The sequence below is a fragment of the Nyctereutes procyonoides genome, unplaced genomic scaffold, assembly GCF_905146905.1.
Source record: "Nyctereutes procyonoides isolate TBG_1078 unplaced genomic scaffold, NYPRO_anot_genome, whole genome shotgun sequence".
Lineage (NCBI taxonomy): Eukaryota > Metazoa > Chordata > Mammalia > Carnivora > Canidae > Nyctereutes > Nyctereutes procyonoides.
The window spans coordinates 24,115,997-24,134,120 of record NW_026575049.1 but is presented as its reverse complement, the minus strand read 5'-3'; the positions used below and the strand labels follow the sequence as shown (position 1 = coordinate 24,134,120).

The window sequence follows — 18,124 nt, the reverse complement described above, 5'->3', positions numbered from 1 at the left end:
CTCCACGCAGGGAGTCCGATGCAGGACTCGATCCTGGATCTCCAGGATCACACCCCGGGCTGCAGGTGGCGCTAAACTGTTGTGCCACCGGGGCTGCCTAAATTTAAGTTTAAATACAATGAAGTAAAAAAAAAAAATTAGTTCCTCATTCCCAACTAGTACATTTTAGGCATTCAGTGGTAACACGAGGCTTGTGGCTACTGTGCTGGAGACTGCAGAACTAGAACATTCCCATTATGGCAGAGAGTCCTCCTGAGCAGCACTGCTTAATCACTTAAGAAACTGCCAGGAGTCTGGTCCCTAACTTGGCTGGTACCCCAGTGTGCAGACAGGGGGGTGCATTAATGTGGGGAGGTGGGAGGGGAACGAGATGAGGTCACCTGCCTGCCACTAACCAGATGTGTCTGAACAAAGCCTTAGTGCAGGAGACCACCTCTTACCAGGCCACTGACTGGGAGAGCCAAGTCTTGCAGTATTCTCTGTATAAAATTATAAATAACTGCCACAAACCTAATACTTACACATCTTCATTTTAAGAACCATGAAACTTATACCAGAAAAAAGAATTTAGGGGCAGTATCATGAAAATGAGAAAAGGCAATGGCTGGCTCTTGAGAGAGAGAGAGAGAGAGAGAGAGAGGGAGGGAGGGAGAGAGAGAGAGAGAGGACTAAGAGGCTCTACTATGGAATATACCAGACTCAGGGTGAATTACAGTTCAGACCCAACACAGAAACATGTAGGGAAAGAAAGAGAATGCAGGGGACAGACTAAAACCCAACCTCCCTGAACTGACATTTCAAGGCTCTCTTCTTACTCCCTCAGCTAGACAGTGCCCTGGCTACCAGCTGCCCTTGAGTATGTGCACACACTTCTATGAGAGTCTCAATTTGGCATACACAACTTTATGGGAAGGAAGGGTGGTCCAGATGCACTTGCACTCCCCCCACACCTGTCAGATTCCACTCCCTGTGCTTCGTGCCCCTGTACCTGCTTCCCACCACCTGGTCAGCCACACCCTCCCATCCTCCCTGCCAATTCCAAATCAAATCCCACCTCCTAAGGAGAGTACAGCTGCCTCCCTCTCAAGCAGTTAGAGATGATCAGCACCCTGCCACTTGATGCACCCTCGCTGATCTTCCCATTTTTGTCCCCTTCCATCTTTGATGAAAATACTTAGGAGGGCCATTGAGGTGAAGATCTTAGACACACGCTCAAAAAGTAATTGGTGAGAATGTCTACTGAAAGGACAAGAATCTGGATGAAAAAGAGAACTTTCCCAGGCTAAAGCTCGGGGTCAAAGTTCAATTCCACCACTCACTGGAAGGAACTTCATGGACAAAAGTTTTCCCTTCTTTCAACCGTTATGACACTGCCAAATGCTATTCTGATCATCTCAACAGACATGGAAAAGACAGAAAAAAAAAAAAAAGCAAAATCCCTTCATGCTAAAAACACTCAACAAACTAGGAATAGAAAGGAACTTCCTCAGGTTCATCAGGAACATCTATGGAAACCCCACAGCTATCATCGCATTTAATGGATCAGAAACAAGGCAAGGATGTCAGCTCTAGCCACTGCTACCCAATATTACACTAGAAGTTCTAGCCAGGGCAATTAGGCAAGAAAAAAAAAAAGGCATCTGACTGGAAAGGAAGAAGTATAACTACCCATTTGCAGATGACATTATCTTGTATATAGAAATCCATTAAAAAACTATTAGCACTAATCAATGAGCTGAGCAAAGTTGCAGGATACAAGATCAATATATAAAATCAATTGTGTTTCTATATGCTCACAATGAACAATCTGAAAATTAGGAAAACAATTCCATTTATAATCATACCTAAAATAATAAAATACTTAAGAATAAATTTAACAGACAAGTGCAAAACTTTTACTCTGAAAACTACAACACATTTATTTACTTTGATAGAAATTAAAGAATGAGACGAATGCAGAGACATCACCAGGTCATGGGTTGGAAGACACTATTGTTAAGATGGCGAAACTCCCCAACTTCACCTGCAGATTCAGTGCAATTGCTAGATTTCAACAGCTGGTTTGTTTGTTTTTTTAATAGAAATACACCAGCAGGGGATCCCCTAGGTGGCTTAGCGGTTTAGCGCCTGCCTTCGGCCCAGGGTCCTGGAGTCCCGAGATCCTGGAGACCCGGGATCGAGTCCTACATCGGGCTTCCTGCATGGAGCCTGCTTCTCTCTCTGCCTGTGTCTCTGCCTCTCTCTCTCTCTCTCATGAATAAAATAAATGAATAAATAAGTAAGTAAGTAAGTAAATAAATAAAATCTTTAACAAAAGAAAGAAAGAAAGAAAAGAAAAGAAAAGAAAAGAAAAGAAAAGAAAAGAAATACACCAGCTGATCTTAAAATTCATATGAAGTAGCAAAGGATCCAGAATAGCCAGAACAATCTTGAAAAAAAGAATAAAATAGGAAGACTCACACTTCCCAATTTCAGAATCTATTACAAAGTTACAGTAATCAAGACAGTGTGGGACTGGAGGAAGTCCAGAAATAAGCCCATATATCTATGGTCAACTGGTTTTCGACAAAGGTGCCAAGATTGTTCAATGAGGGAAAAACAGTCTTTTCTACAAATGGTGCTAAGACAACAGGAATCCACACATGAAAGAGTAACTGGACTCCTATTTCACATCATATATAAAAATTAACTCCAAGTGGATCAAAGACCTGTATAAGAGCTAAATTCTTAGGAGAAAACAGGTATAAATCTTGGTGATTCTGGTATCATCGCATTTAATGGGTTTCAGTTTCTTGGATATAAGAAAAAGCAGCAAGCAACAAAAAGCAAAAATAACAAAAGAAAAAATGGATAAGCTGAACTTCATCAAAATGTTTGACATCATTAGCCATCAGGGAAATGCTCAAAATCACAGGGAGATGCCGCTTCATACTCACTGGGATGGCTAGAATACAACAGGCAGGTAACAACAAGGGTCAGTGAGGATATGGAGAAACTGAAGCCCTTATATACTGCTGGAAGGATGGAAAATGATTCAGCCACTCTGGAAAATGTGGTTAGCAGATTGGCAACAGTCAGAATACCGTGTCCTTCCAAAGGTTAAATGTAGAGGTACTACCATATGATTCAGTAATTCCACTCCTAGGTTACATCCAAGACAATTGAAGATATTGTCTATGTAGACTTGTGAGTGTTCACAGCAACTTTTCTCATAATAATAAAAAAGTGGAAAATCATCTAAATGTGTATCAAATGATGAACGATAAATAAAATGTGGCTTATCCTTAAGACATTGTTTGGCAATAAAGATGAAGTATTGATACACATCACAACATGGAGAAACCGGAAAAAACAAAACACTAAGTGAAGACGTTGTCATAAAGAGCACATATTGTATAATTCCACTTACATGAAATGTCCAGAATAGGCAAATCCATCAAGACAGAAAGTATATCAGTGTTTGCCAGGGGCTGGGGTGGGTGGCAGGGGGAAGTGACCACTAATGGGTAGGAATTTACGAGGTGGTGAAAATATCCTAAAATTGACTGTGATGATGGTTGCACAACCCTGTGAATATACTAAAAACCACTGAATAGCAAATAAATAGCAAATCATGTGTGAATTATGTGAATAAAACTTATTATTATTCTGTTTCACTCCTTTTTTATTATCCTCTCTGCATTCCTTTAAGAATTTACAAACAGAACAGGGTCAGAAGAGACAGAAAAGAACTACAAAGAAAGGTAAGAAGTCAGAGAATCAGGGTTTGTCCCAGCCTTCAGAGGCTCTGACAAGGACCGTGGTCCCATCTTACCTGCGTCAATGGCACACGGATAGTGGTATCGGAAGGAGCAGCCTTTGTTGTAACAGCCCAAGGTGGCACCTGCCTCCTGGCAGTGGGAACATTTCTGAAAAGAAAGAAATCCGGCATGTCAGCACCCCAGATTCAACCCTCTCCCCCAGGTCTTCCCTAAGCCCCATCTCTCTGTGGTTACAGGTCGGTGGTGGGAGGATGGGCTGGTCAGTTGCTAACCACCACTCACTGACCGCACCATGCAAAGGATCCAGCAGGAACGTGTTGGGCCAGGCCTCACAAATGTCCGCAAATAGATCAAATAGAACAAGGCGGTGGGGTGGGGCACACAGACTTGTCTCTGGTGCTCCTGTTGTCCACCCACCCACACACATGCTTGCCCGTCCTTTCCTCATTCCTCCCGCATCTGAAAATGCCAGATCTTGCCTGTTTATTTCTGCTGTGGAAGTCTAGGGTAGGAGAAGAGGGTAAGATAGTAGAGTTATATATAAACCTTTTAGAATTAAAAGTGGAGTTTGGTTTCTAGTTCTTGTATTTGTAAGATTTTATTTTTATTCTACTTATCCCAAATGCCCAATACAAGTATATTTCTCTTTTCAAAAAAGATGGGCTCCTGTGTGCAAATGGTATTTTTATACACCAATCCTATTTTAAATGCACTAGGAAACCTGCCACAAGTTTCTGGCTAAGTGAGACATTATTCTATAATGGAGATGCTCCTTCTTATATGGGCAGGTTTTCTTAAAGTGGGGCACATCTCTATCATCCCTGTGATCACTCAATCCTGTTGGCATACAACATGTGACCTAGCAAGAATAATCATTATTTATAAAATTCAACCAAATTGGCCCAACTGAGGACGGACGCAGACTCTTCTGGTGGCCAAGGCACACACCCAGATGAGGCTACCTGAATGATACAGATGCTTGTTCTTGATTCTAGGAAAATAACATGAACGCACTCCCATAGCAGTTGTACTTGTGGAGAAGAAGGCCTCCCCACATAGGCCTGCATTTTCCTTGGGACAAAGTGACTGAAGGGTGTTCTCTTCCCTTTTCTCACTTGAAGGCACACCCCAGGTGGCAGATCATCAGGAGTCAATGTGGTTAGCAGATTGGCAACAGTCAGAATACCGTGTCCAGTGAGCTTCGTGAAGCTTACCTGGATGGTGCCAAGGAATGGAAGGACATCCCAAGACATACCAGCAGGCACAGGATGACAGGGACCTGGATCAAGCTTCCTAATGCTGATGTTAAAACCACACTAGTGCCAGCAACAGCACAGCCTGGGAGCTCACCACGCAGTGGGGGGCGCAGTATGCCACTGACACAAACCCCATCATTCAGTCCTACAACCTGCCCACTCTACACATGAGGTGCCTGAGGCACCAGAAGGGGAAGTACTTGTTCCAGGTCAGAGCTGATCCAAACAGACCATCCCTGGCATCTTCCAAAGACGAATGGGGCAGGGAAAGGGCTGTAGAGCCATGTCCTTCAAGAGCTCTGCCTTCCTCTCAGAAGACCAGCATCCTGGGTGCTGATAATTAGTACATGTTTACTATGTGCCTTCACATCTTGGCAAGAAACAACAAACAGATTACTTTGCTTAGAGTAAACCCTAAGGACAGTTGGCAGCATTCTGAGTAGCCCCAGACTGTACCTACCTTTGTCAGTGCCACAGAGCACATTCAGAACAAAGGTCTGGCTGTTAACGAGAGGGATCTGTGGCTGATCTGTCAGGAGCCTACCTGCAGCAGTTCCTGCTATAGCCCTCCCTACTAAAGCAGCCCAGTCAGCTCTCTACAGGGCTCCTCTCCAGACCCTTCCCCACCCTGGGGGGTGAATCTCAATGAGTGATGGCTGTTTACAAATGGGTGTAGCAAGCGTTCCCGGAATGGCAGCAGGTTAAAGAACTTCTGGGCAAGTTTCACCCCTCCTCAAAAGGGACAAGAGGCAGGAATAGGCTGTCTGATCACTCAGCCTATTAGGGTGGGATGGTGAGATCCTCTTATCACCATGAGGGGACAGCTCTGAAGACAAAGCCCAAGCTGCTGAAGAGAGCAGAGTGACAGGACAGAGGGAACCTGGGCCCTCTGTGGCACGGCAGAGGACCACATTAGCCAGGTCCAGGACACCCCATCTTCAAACTGTTAAGGGAGAGAACATTAAAAAAAAAAATCACTTTTAAATTTTTTAACCTGCAGTCAAAAAGATACTGGTTGACATAGGAAGGGACCTACTATTTGAGGTACTGCTGTATAAGGTCAAGTGTATAGGCTCTGGAACCTAAATAACTCCCTGGTAAATGCTCCCACTGCTTCCTATATGTGTTATTGGCGAATTTCCAACCTTTGTTTCCTTAACCTGTAAACATGAACCTAACTAACTAATTGTACTATCTACCTCACAGAGATGTTGTGAGGGTTCAATGTGTGAATCCAGGCTTAAGACAGTGGCTGGACCAGAAGTGCTCGGTAAATGTGACACAGACCACCCATGAAAAGCAACCTGCAGAGCAGGCCTTGTCATCACCTGAGTTTACAGACAGGAGAGAGAAACCACCAAGCTCGAATCTGAACAAGGTCCATTTCCTTCCTACCTCAACATGTATCTCTGTCCCCTGCAGGGCTTCTCAATACTCCTTGCCTTGAGCCAGCCCACAGACCACAGGTCCCAACTTTTGCATAAAGAAAGCAAACTCACCCCTCACCAAGAAATTACATCAATGAAATGAGGCTTGCTTTTTTCAGTTAAAAAGCACAATGAATTTATGTCCAGAGGAGAAAAGCCCTGTGTGGTATACTCGGGCCTCAGGGAAAGGACATTAAAGAATTTAGTTCAGTGACTCTCAAAGTATAATCGTTGGACCAGCAACATCAGCATCACCTCGGAACTTGGTAGAAATGGAAATTTGGAAAGATGGTGGAACAGGCAGCACTGGGAATCTGTCTCCCTCCTGGACAACAACTGCACTGGCAGGAATCTGTCTGACACAACTATTCTGGAACTCCAGAGTCTGTTGTAGGCGTGCAACTTCCAGGGGGAAGACTTGGATGGTAAACTACAGCTAATTCTGGTCAATTTCAGCTCCTAGAAGCACAGTAGCATCCATCTATCCATCTCCCACTCCCAGCCAAGTGGCAGGCAGCTGGGCATGCCATCCTGAAGCAGCTTGCACACAGCTTGTGGAAGCCAGGGTGGGCAAAAAGAACCTCTGTCCTCCAAGTACCTGGAGGAGTCTCTGTTCTGACAGCTGATTATCACTTCTGATCATAGAGATATATAGGTGGGCAGCCACTGTTCTACCTCTGCCCACAGTAGCCAGCCCCCGCCCCCCTTAAGCTGAAATGACTTCCCAGAGTTTTTTTTAAAAGGCTGGCACCCTCTCTCCATCATTTTTTGCTTTTTTCTCTTTTGAGAACTAGACGTTAAAGAATAGAATATTAAAACAAAACAAAACAAAACAAAACTACATATATGGGTACAATTAGAAAATGACCCATATGTTACCAGGGAAAGGCTCAGAAAAGACCTGGGAAGACTTTAAGTTGACACCTCAGGCTGATCCCAGGCACAGAGATATCATACAACACTAAAAAAACAAAAAACAAAAATCAAAAAAACAAAAAAACCCAAAACAAAACAAAAAGCAAACCCCAAACAATTAACAACCTTCCAAAAAGCAAAGCTTGAGGAGGAGGTAAATCTGATTTTCAGAGTTATCACATTAACTCACTCATTCATTCATTCATTCATTCATTCATTCATTCATCAGAGAGAGAAAGAGAAAGAGAGAGAGCACATGCACATGAGCAGGGGAAGGGAGAGAATCTCAGACTTCACACTGAGTTCGACAGGGGGCTCTATCTCCAGACCTGAGTCAACTGAGCCCAGAGTTATCGCTTTGTTAAATTCAAATTTCCAGTGTTTAACAAAGACTCATAGGGCATAGATAGAGACAGGAACGTATGGCCTATTCAAAATAAATAAATAAATAGAAACCTTACCTGGAAAAGACCTAAGGGCAGGTACACTAGACAAAGACTTTTAAAAAAGATTTTATTTATTTATTTATTGGAGAGAAAGAGTGCACGTGCAAGCACAAAAGAGAGGGAGAAGCAGGTTCCCTGATGAGCAAGGAGCCCACAAGGAGCCTGATGCAGGGCTTGATCCTAGGATCCCAGGATCATGACCTGAACCTAAGGCAGCCTCTTAATCGACTAAGACACTTACGTGCCCCTAAACAAAGACTTTAAAAGATCCATCTTAAAAATGCTCACAGAATTAGAGATGGAGATAGTTAAAAACAATGTGTGAACAAATAAAAATATCAGTAAAAAAAAACCCTAAAAAATACCAAAAGAAATTCTTAAAGCTGAAAAATATAGTAACACATTAAAAAATTCATTAGAGGGATTCAAAGGCAGACTAGATCAAGTTGGAGAAAGAATCAGTGTACTTGAAGATAGGACAGTGGAAATTATTGTGTTGAGAAACAGAAGAAAAAAAAAGGCCAAAGAAAAGTGAACAGAGCCTAAGTGAAACCATTAAGTAGACCAACATATGTACTGGGGGAATCTCAGAAAGAGAAGAGAGAGGAAGGGGCAGAGACAACTTTGGAATGGCTGAACACTTCCTAAATTTGATAAAAGACATGAATATAAGTATCCAAGAACCTAAAGAATTCCAAGAAAGATGAACTCAGAGATTCAGTGAGACACAGCATACCTAAACTTTCAAAAGTCAAAGAGAGAATGTTGGGAGAACTGACTTGTCACAAGCAATCCTCTCTATAAGATTACTTGTAGGTTTCTCATCGGAAACCTTGGGTGATGTATTCAAAGGGCTAAAAGAAAAACAAAATTAACCAAGAATCCTACATCCGACAAAGTTATCCTTCAACAATGAAGGAGAAATTAAGACACTGCCAAATAAACAAAAGCTGAGGAGTTCATAATCATTAGACTTCCTCTGTAAGATACACTCAAGGCAGTCTGCAAAGTGAAGCTGTACAGAGAAATAAAAATCTTAATAAAGGTAAGCACATGGGCAATTAGAAAAACAAGTACTACCATAGCAATGCTCACAAACGCATTTTTTCTTTTCTCTGTGTTTAAGGGACTAATAAAGTTAAATTAAAAAACCAAAAACAAAAAAACCAACCAACCCAATTACTAGTCTAAAAGCTGGTATTACCATAACTTTGGTTTGTGACTACAAATCTTGTTTTCTACGTAACTTAAGAGAACAACACATTTGAAAAGCTATTAGTTTATGTTTTGGGGTACACAACATATGAAGATGTAATTTTGTGACATCAACACCTGAAAGGATTGGACCCACAAAGAAGCAGAGTTTTGTATGTCACTGAAATGAAATTGGTACAAATTCTGATTCAAGTGTTATAATGTTAAGATGTTACATCTATTCCCCATGGTGACCTTAAAAAATAGCTATTAAATATATAGAAAAAAAATGAGAAAGGAATTTAAACTTTTCACTATAAAAAACCAAACACAGAAAAAGATAGTAATCAGGAAATGAGGGACAGAAAAGTTATAAGACATCTAGAAATGAAACAGCTAAATGACAGAAGGTGTTCATTATCATAGTTACTTTATTTTTTCTAAAAAGATTTTGTTTATTTGAGAGAGCTAGAGAGAGCATGAGCGGAGTGTGGGGAGAGAGAGAGAAGCAGATTCCCCACGGAGCAGGGAGGCTGATGCAGGGCTTGATCCCAGGACCCTGGGCATCATGACCTGAGCTGAAGGTAGACACTTAGCCAACTGAGCCACCCAGACATCCCTCATAATTACTTTAAATGTAAATGGATTAAACTCTCCAACCAAAAAACAGAGACTAGCAGAATGGATACAAACTTATGATTCAACTATATGTTATGTATAAGACACAAAGACACAAATAGACAAAGTGAAAGGATGGAAAAACACATTCCATGCAAATAGTAACAAGAGAGGAGTGGCTTAGTTCTCTGACAAAATAGATTTTATGGATTAAAAAAACAGAAGGAAACTGATTTCACACTATAAAGCAACTCATCTAATCAACATATACAGAACATACCACCTAACAACAAAATAAACATTCTTTCAATTGTGCATGGGACATCTTCCAGGACTGACCACGTTAGGCCACAAATTAAGCTGCAATAAATTTAAAAAGATATCATACAGGGGCACCTGGGTGGCTTAGTGGTTGAGGCAGCTGCCTTCAGCTCAGGTGATGCTCCTGGGGTCCTGGGATTGAGTCTGGCAGCAGGCTCCCCACTGCAGGACTGCTTCTCCCTCTGCCTATGTCTCTGCCTCTCTCTGTCTCTCATGAATAAATAAAATCTTAAAAAAATAAAAATAAAAAAAGGTATCATACATATCTTCTTTGGCTACAATAAATTAGAAATGAGAAACCAAAGGAAAAGTAGAAAATTCACAAAATTGTGGAATTAAACAACATATTTTTTATAAGATTTATTTGAGAGAGAGCATGTGTGAGATGGGGGGGGGGGCAGAGGGAGAGAAAGAATCCCAAGGAGACTCCTCACTGAGCAATCGACTAAGCCACCCAGGTGCACTAAAACATACTTTTTTTTTTTTTTAAAGATTTATTTATGACATAGAGAGAGAGAGAGGTAGAGACACAGGAGGAGGGAGAAGCAGGCTCCATGCTGGGAGCCTGACGTGGGACTTGATCCCGGGACTCCAGGATCACACCCTGGGCCAAAGGCAGGCGCTAAACTGCCGAGCCACCCAGGGATCCCCTACTTTTTTTTTTTTTTTTTTTTAAAGATTTACCTATTCATTAGTGAGAGAGAGAACATGCATGTGCGTGTAGAGGGAGGTGAGGAGGCGAGGGGCAGAGTAAGAGAGTTTCAAGCAGATTCTGTGCTAAGTGTGGAGCCTGATGGGGGGGGGGGGCTTAATCTCACAACCCTGAGATCATGACCTGAGCTGAAACCAAGAGTTGGATGCTTAACCAACTACTCCATGCAGGCATCTCTCAACAACATACTTTTAAACAAAAAATGGATGAAAGAAGAAATCATAAGGGAGATAAAAAATATTTAGAGATGAATGAAAACAGAACTACAACATACCAAAACTTTTGGGATGCAATAAAAGTTGCACTAAGGGAGAAATTTATAGCTCTAAAGGCTTAAAACTAGGAAGGATCTCAAAGAAACAACCTAACTTTACAACTTAAGGAACTAAAGAAAGAAGAACAAACTAAATACAAAACTAGCAGAAGGAAGGAAATAAAAAGGATTCTAATGGAGATAAATGAAACCAAGAATAGGCAAACAGTAGAAAAAAATCAGTGAACTCAAAAGTTGGTTCTTGGCAAAGTTCAACAAAATTGACAAACCTTTAAGCTGGATGGACTAAGAAAAAAAAAAGAACTCAAATTACTAGAATCACAAATGAAAATGGGGGCATTCCTATTGATTCTAAAGAAATAAAAGGGACTGGGGTACCTGGGTGGCTTAGTTGGTTAAACATCTGCCTTCCACTCAGGTCACAATCCCAGGGTCCCGGGATAGAGCCCTGCATCAGGCTCCCTGCTCAGCGGGGAGTCTGCTTCTCCCTCTTCCTCTCCCTCAGTCCCACTCCCTGATTATGTACTTGTGCATGCTCTCTCTCTCAAATAAATAAAATCTTAAAAAAAAAAAGCGATTATAAGAGAGTACTATGAGCAATTGTATACCAACAAATTGAATAATCTAGATGACATGGGCCAATCTGCGGAAACACAAGATTAAATCATGACGAAACAAAATACCTAAATACATCTATAAATACTAAGGAGACTGCAATAGTAGTAAAAAAATCTCCCCCCAAAAGAAGAGCCCTGGACCTGATGGCTTCACTGGTGAATTCTACCAAACATCTGAAACTATTTGAACAAATACCAATCCTTATGAAACTTTCCCTTCAAATTAGAGGAGGGATCATTTTCATAATAATTCTGAGACCAGCATTACCTGATACCAAAGTTAGGCAAAGATACTACAAGTAAAAACAACCTACAAATATTCTTTATGAATATTGATACAAGAATCCTCAACATAAATCCTAGCCAACAGAATTCAGCAGCATATTAAAAGGATTACATGCCATGATCAAGTGGGATTTATTCTTGGAATCAAGGAATATGCACACAAGAAAAATGCTCAGTGTAATACATTACATCAACAATACGAAGGAAATAACCAGATGGTCATCTCAATTGAGGCAGAAAAAGGGTCTGACAAAATTCAACACTCTTTTATGATAAAAACATTCAACAAACTAGGAATAGAAGGAAACTACCTCAACATAACAAAAGATATATGCGAAAAATCCACTGGGATTATCATACCTAATGGTGAAAGAGGAAAGCACTTCAAGATGAGGAACAAGGTAAGGATGCTGACTTCGACCACTTCCACTCAACATATGGGAAGTTCCAGTCAGAACAATTAGGAAAGAAAAAGAGAAAATAAGAAGTGTCCGAACTGTAAAGGAAGAAATAAAATGTTTGCAGATGATACGATCTTGTAGGGAGATGTAGAAAATCCCTCAAGAGTCCACCAAAAACCTGTTAGAAGTAATAAATGAATTCAGCAAAGTAACAAGATAAAAATCAGTAAACAAAATATCAGTTGCACTTCTATACACAATGAACAACCTGAAAAGGAAATTACACAAATACTTTTGATTTTCAATCGCACCAAAAAGAATGAAATATTTAGGAATTAAGGAAATGAAAGACTTGTACAATGAAAACTACAAAACACTGCTGAAAGAAATTAAAGAAGACATGAATAAACAGAAACCCATTCCATTTTCATGGATTAGAAGACTTAAAATAATTAATAAAGTACAAATACTTCCCAAAGTGATCTACATATTTGATGCAGTTGCTATCAAAATTCCAGTAACTTTTTAAAAATTTTTTTACAGAAATAGAAACACCTATCTTGATATTCATTTGGAGTCTTAAGTAACTGCAAAGAGCCAAAATAATCTTGGAAAAGAAGAAAACTGAAGACTTACACTTCCCGACTTCAAAACTTACTACAAAGCTACAGTAATCAACAGTGTGGTCCTGGCATAAAAACAGGGATATAAGACCAAGAGAATAGAACAGAGAGTCCAGAAGTAAACTCTTGCGTATATAGTCAAATGATTTTTGACAAGGATGCCAAGACCATTCTTCCATGGTAGAAAGGACAGTCTCTTCAACAAATGGTGCCAGGAAATCAGATATGTACATACAAAAGAATGAAACTGAACCCTTCCTAACACAATATGCAAAAATTAACTTAAAATGGATCGAGAAACTAAATATAGGACCAAAACAACAGAACTCTTAGAAGAAAACACAGGGCAAAAACGGTGATTTTTGGATTATGACCCCCAAGAGCCACATAACAAAGAAAAAAGAGAGGCGCTTGGGTGGCTCAGTTGTTTAAGTGCCTTTAGCTCAGGTCAAGATCCCAGAGTCCTGGAATCAAGCCCCATATCAGGCTATCTGCTCTGCAGGGAACCTGCTTCCTCCTCTCTCTGCCTAGAGCTCTGCCTGCTTGTGGCCGCTCTCTCTGTCAAATAAATAAATAAAATATTAAAAAAAGAAAGAAAAGAAACAAACTGAACTTGATGAAAATTAAAATATTTTGTGCATCAAAAGATACCATCGACAGAGTAAAAAGGTAATTTACAGATTGAGAGAAAATATTTGCAAATCATACACTGAATAATAAATAAAATTCAACAAAACAGTTTCAGGCCCTGATTAGACACTTCTCAAGAAGACATTCAAATGGCCAAATGAGCACATGAAGGGATGTTCAACATCACTCATTAGGGAAATGCAAATCAAAACTACAATGGGATACCACTTCATACCCAACAGAACAGTTACTACAAAAAAACACTCCAAAACAACAAGTGTGGCAAGAATGTAGCGAGATTAGAACCCTTGGGCGCTGTTGGTGTGAATGGAAAGTGTATAGCCACGGAGGAAAACAGGATGGGAGCTCCCTGAAACATCATATGTTCCCAGGAACAATTTCCTTTTATATTCTTTAATGCAACAAATTTCTCCCTCCTGTAAATATCCACAATTTCACTCACTTTTTATTGGGCAAATCCTGGCATCATCAGTGACACTGGAACTAGAAGGGATGCTGGGTCTGTCCTCAGTGCCCTTGTTTCTGGTTCCAGAAACAGACAGAAGCAACGTGGCCTGCTAGAGATCACATAACTAGAAGTACCAGCACTCTGATGAACCCCAAGCTTGACATTCTGTCTCATACCACATGGCCTGCTAATCCTCTTTGTTCACTCAACTATCCAACATTCGAAAAGTATTTCCTATATGCCAGATGCCAAAGACAGAATATAAAACCTTATCTCTACAGTGTCTTCTGTTTCTATTCTCCCCTTCTGTCCCCCAAATCAATATGTAGGCTAATACCATTTCCAATTGGATTTTTGTTTTTTACCTGAAGAAACTAGTTACACTACCATTCTCATCTAATGCAAATAATATAATAAAGTCACAGCATAGCTAAAAAAGTCCTTTGTTTTTGACTACGCTGCTGTTACAAGTTTGGCGATATTCATTCCTAGGGGAGGTTAAGTCCACATAATACTGCTCCCCACACAAACAAGACACACAGTAGGGCTTCAATCATGGTTTCTAAATCAAGGTAGGTTTTTCGAACAAGCAACAGCCCAATCTTTTTAGATAGTGAAATTTTCATTTACTATTGAAGAGAATAAGGTTATTTTTAAGAAACCGGACATTTCTGATATTGTAATCTTGGGAAATAGATTATAAAATGTATTCTTAGTTTTGGGACATGTTTAAACAATACGAAGTGGCCAAACACCCTTCCCTCCAGTCCTTTCACCAACCCCTGTCACTGTCCCAGAGGCAGGGCTCGCTGAGTGGAGGCGGCAAATCGCAGAAACAAAATCACCTATGAGCACTTTAATCCAAGACTGATGGGAGATCCGAGGGAGAATTCTGATGCCGCTTCATTCACAGAAAGGTGCCTTCCTGTGAGATGTAACTGTGACCTGAATAATCGCATCTCAAAGCAGCCTCGGCACGCTGAAGCATTTGGGTCAGAGTATTATTTGTGTTGATGATGATCAGTCTGTTGGGGGCTTGACCATCACTCGTACTGCCTCTACGGCGTCTGAGATGGCTCTTACCGTGCACTGCACATGTTTTTGCTCATGCTGTTATTTACTTACTCTTGTTTGTCCACCTCCCTGAACTGCATGACTCACTCTTGTGTCCCCAGGGCCCAGGACACCGTTGGAAATGTGGATGTGGGCCGATGGAGTGACTGTGATGTGCGACAAACCTGAGCGCCTGAGAAAACGAACAAGGCTACTCTGCAACAGGAGTTCTACTGCGGATGCTGGCAGAGCTTGGAGAATGTGGAACAAGGTATGTACTCATTTTTGGCCACCAGCAAGAGCTCTTTTCTTCCTTTTAATTATTGTCCTCCTCCTATATCTAGGACGGAAGCCTCTGCCACCAGAGCAATCTACTCTAGCTACGTGGCAGGGACATGGTTGACATACAAGGAGCTACCCTGGTAAGCCCTCGAAACATCCTTCTTTGATGTAACTCTGCATCCTATCAATTTTCTTTCAAGAGCACTCCAAGGTGTTGGCCAAAGCAATCCATATAAAACCCTGTATGTTTTGGGTCCTTGCTTCCTCAGAGCTAATCTCCTTATGTTCCCTCACAAAAGCTCAGGAGACCAGCTAGAGCGTTTTGCTGCTGTCTGCCATTCTCAGATTCCAGAGATAGGCTTGGCAACAGCCTCTGGAACCCACACCACAGTTCAGAGCACCAAGGCCTCAAAGCCAACCCTGGAGGGCCAGAAAGATGCCCAGTTCCTCTCAGGCACTACGAGAGGTGTAGTGAATGGGCTTGAAAGGTGCACTTATGTCCCATTGCTTTTCTAGCAAACTCAATTTCAGAAACAATCTATTACATATGCCTCTTAATAAATTATGATACCAGTGTAAATGCCAGTCACATTAGTAGCACTCACTGTCTGAAGGCTGTGTATACCTGAAAGCAAAGTTTCAGGTTTGACTGGCTTTTCAGAAAAAATGTGGATGGCCTAATTTCAATATTATCCAGGTCTGGAGCAGCACAAGGGCCAGTGGAAAAAGAATCTAATGGTGTCAGCTCTTGCATGCATGCCAGAAAAGTCAGCACGTCAATTTTACCATCTGTGAAATGGGGACAATTCTAGCTTTGCCTTCCTCATAAAGTTGTTGTGTGAAGTAACTGCAATGTCTTATAGAGTTATGTAATTATTGGGACTTATAAAAATATATAAAAACATATCTTCATCTATAATGTGTCATATTTTGGGTAGTTACTGATGTCAAAATTAGATCCGACACAAGACAAGTAGAGTGTATTGAGACAAACTCAATTAAACAATTATTTTTTAAAACTTTTCCCCTTAGAATTCTGCCTAAAACAAGCAGACCCCATGTGGGCCTGAATTCTATCTATCACACAGTCTTTCTGCAACTTCAGAGAGGGTGTACGGTCAGCTTTTGGCTATAAATAACAGCAATTATTTTTAGTGTTTTGTGAAGCACTTTTGCACTGGGAGTACCAAATAGATGAGGAGAGAAAAAATAACGCACAATCACATACTAATTAAATGTTTGCAGGAGATCAAAAGCACTGAAAACTACCCCTAAAAAGGCACAAGGAGGACAACCAGAATGAGGACAAGGATCTGAAGCTACTTCCCCCTGCCTGTTATACAGACAGCAGGCTCAGGCTGCCTGCACCAGTGTCACCTGCCATGTGCTCCTGGCCAAAGTTCTCCCAACCTATCCCCAACCTGCAACCCCACTCACTCACATTAGAATGATCTAGAATAATTTATCCCGCTGCTTCTGGATCCCCTGCTGCCACAAGGGGCTGAGATCCAGAAGGTGGTACTGCTCCTCCCAACACTCCTAGAGCCTAACAGCTCAGCTGCTTCCCACCAAAACCAGGAGAAAAAAACACACACAGGCACAACCTTCATCTGATCATTATCTTTCAGATGTATGTATCCATTTAGACTCCCACTTCCCTCCCATAAAATCCCCAATCAGAAAGTGGTTCTACTGCTGACTCTGAAAGTGTTAGTTTCTTTGAGAAAGCTTTTCAAACCTCACTATAAACCTGTATGGTCTCTATGGCCGAATCAAGGTTGAGGGGTGGCTAGCTCTGGAGGAGGAGCAAAATGCAGGACAGCATGACCAAGGTCAAAGTCAACATGCAGCTGTGCTGGCAGTCTCTAGTTACATCTCTGATCCATGAGGAGAGCCTGTTCCCTGAATACCCTTCCTACTGCCTTTGTGCCTGTAGATGGATTTACAGTAAAGTTATGATGCTTTGAATCAGGCCAGAGGGCTTGGGATTAAAGGACTCTTTTCTCTTCATTAACAATGTCCTTCCTTGTCTTTCTGCACTTCATCTGCCAAACAGAGGAGGCCAGGATTTAGCTACAACCTTGAGCACACGAAGAATATATTTAGAGTATACATGCCTCTATACAATGGATTTGTTCACTTTATGATTCAGCAAACAAATAATGTAAAATCAGGTCTCAGATACAACTGGGCAAGGGTATATTTTCTCTAGAAGACTCTATCACATGTAGTTTTGTTGTTGCTCTTTTGTAAATCCAGATTTTCACAAGTCAGTGTGTTAGAACAAGGCACATCTGTTTTTTCTCCATCAGATGGAGAGGTTAACTATGGGCTGGCTAATAGGTCAAAGTCAGGCTGGGGCTTCTTCACAGAATCACGAAATGCAAGTTATTCTATTGAAAATGAAGGAAAGATTTTGACTTCCTGACAAGCTGTTCTGAGGGCTTTTAATGTGCCTCATTAATATGTTGATTCTGAGTCTATGGCACAAAACTGCAAAGTCTAGAAACTGGAAACAAGGGTTGGAGGGAAAGGAATGAGAATTGGATCTGTTTGGTCTCTATGGGCTGTTTGCTCTGCTCATTACTTTACCCTGAACAGAACCATACTGGTTTCTTTAAAGGTTTTTTTTTTTTTTTTTTTTTTTTTTTTATTTTTTTTTTTTAATTTTTATTTATTTATGATAGTCACAGAGAGAGAGAGAGGCAGAGACACAGGCAGAGGGAGAAGCAGGCTCCATGCACCGGGAGCCCGACGTGGGATTCGATCCCGGGTCTCCAGGATCGCGCCCTGGGCCAAAGGCAGGCGCCAAACTGCTGCGCCACCCAGGGATCCCTCTT

At 41.2% G+C, this 18,124-nt stretch overlaps 1 protein-coding gene across 4 annotated transcripts in view; it reads right to left on the bottom strand.

The window, feature by feature from the left end:
• Nucleotides 1-18,124, bottom strand: part of TCF20 (transcription factor 20) — a 109,937-nt gene that overhangs the window by 12,353 nt on the left and 79,460 nt on the right. For all 4 annotated transcript variants that reach the window (XM_055328288.1, XM_055328289.1, XM_055328291.1 and 1 more), the window contains one exon: nucleotides 3,815-3,908. In XM_055328288.1, coding sequence (XP_055184263.1) covers nucleotides 3,815-3,908 — 94 coding nt within the window. The remainder of the gene's footprint in view (nucleotides 1-3,814; nucleotides 3,909-18,124) is intronic.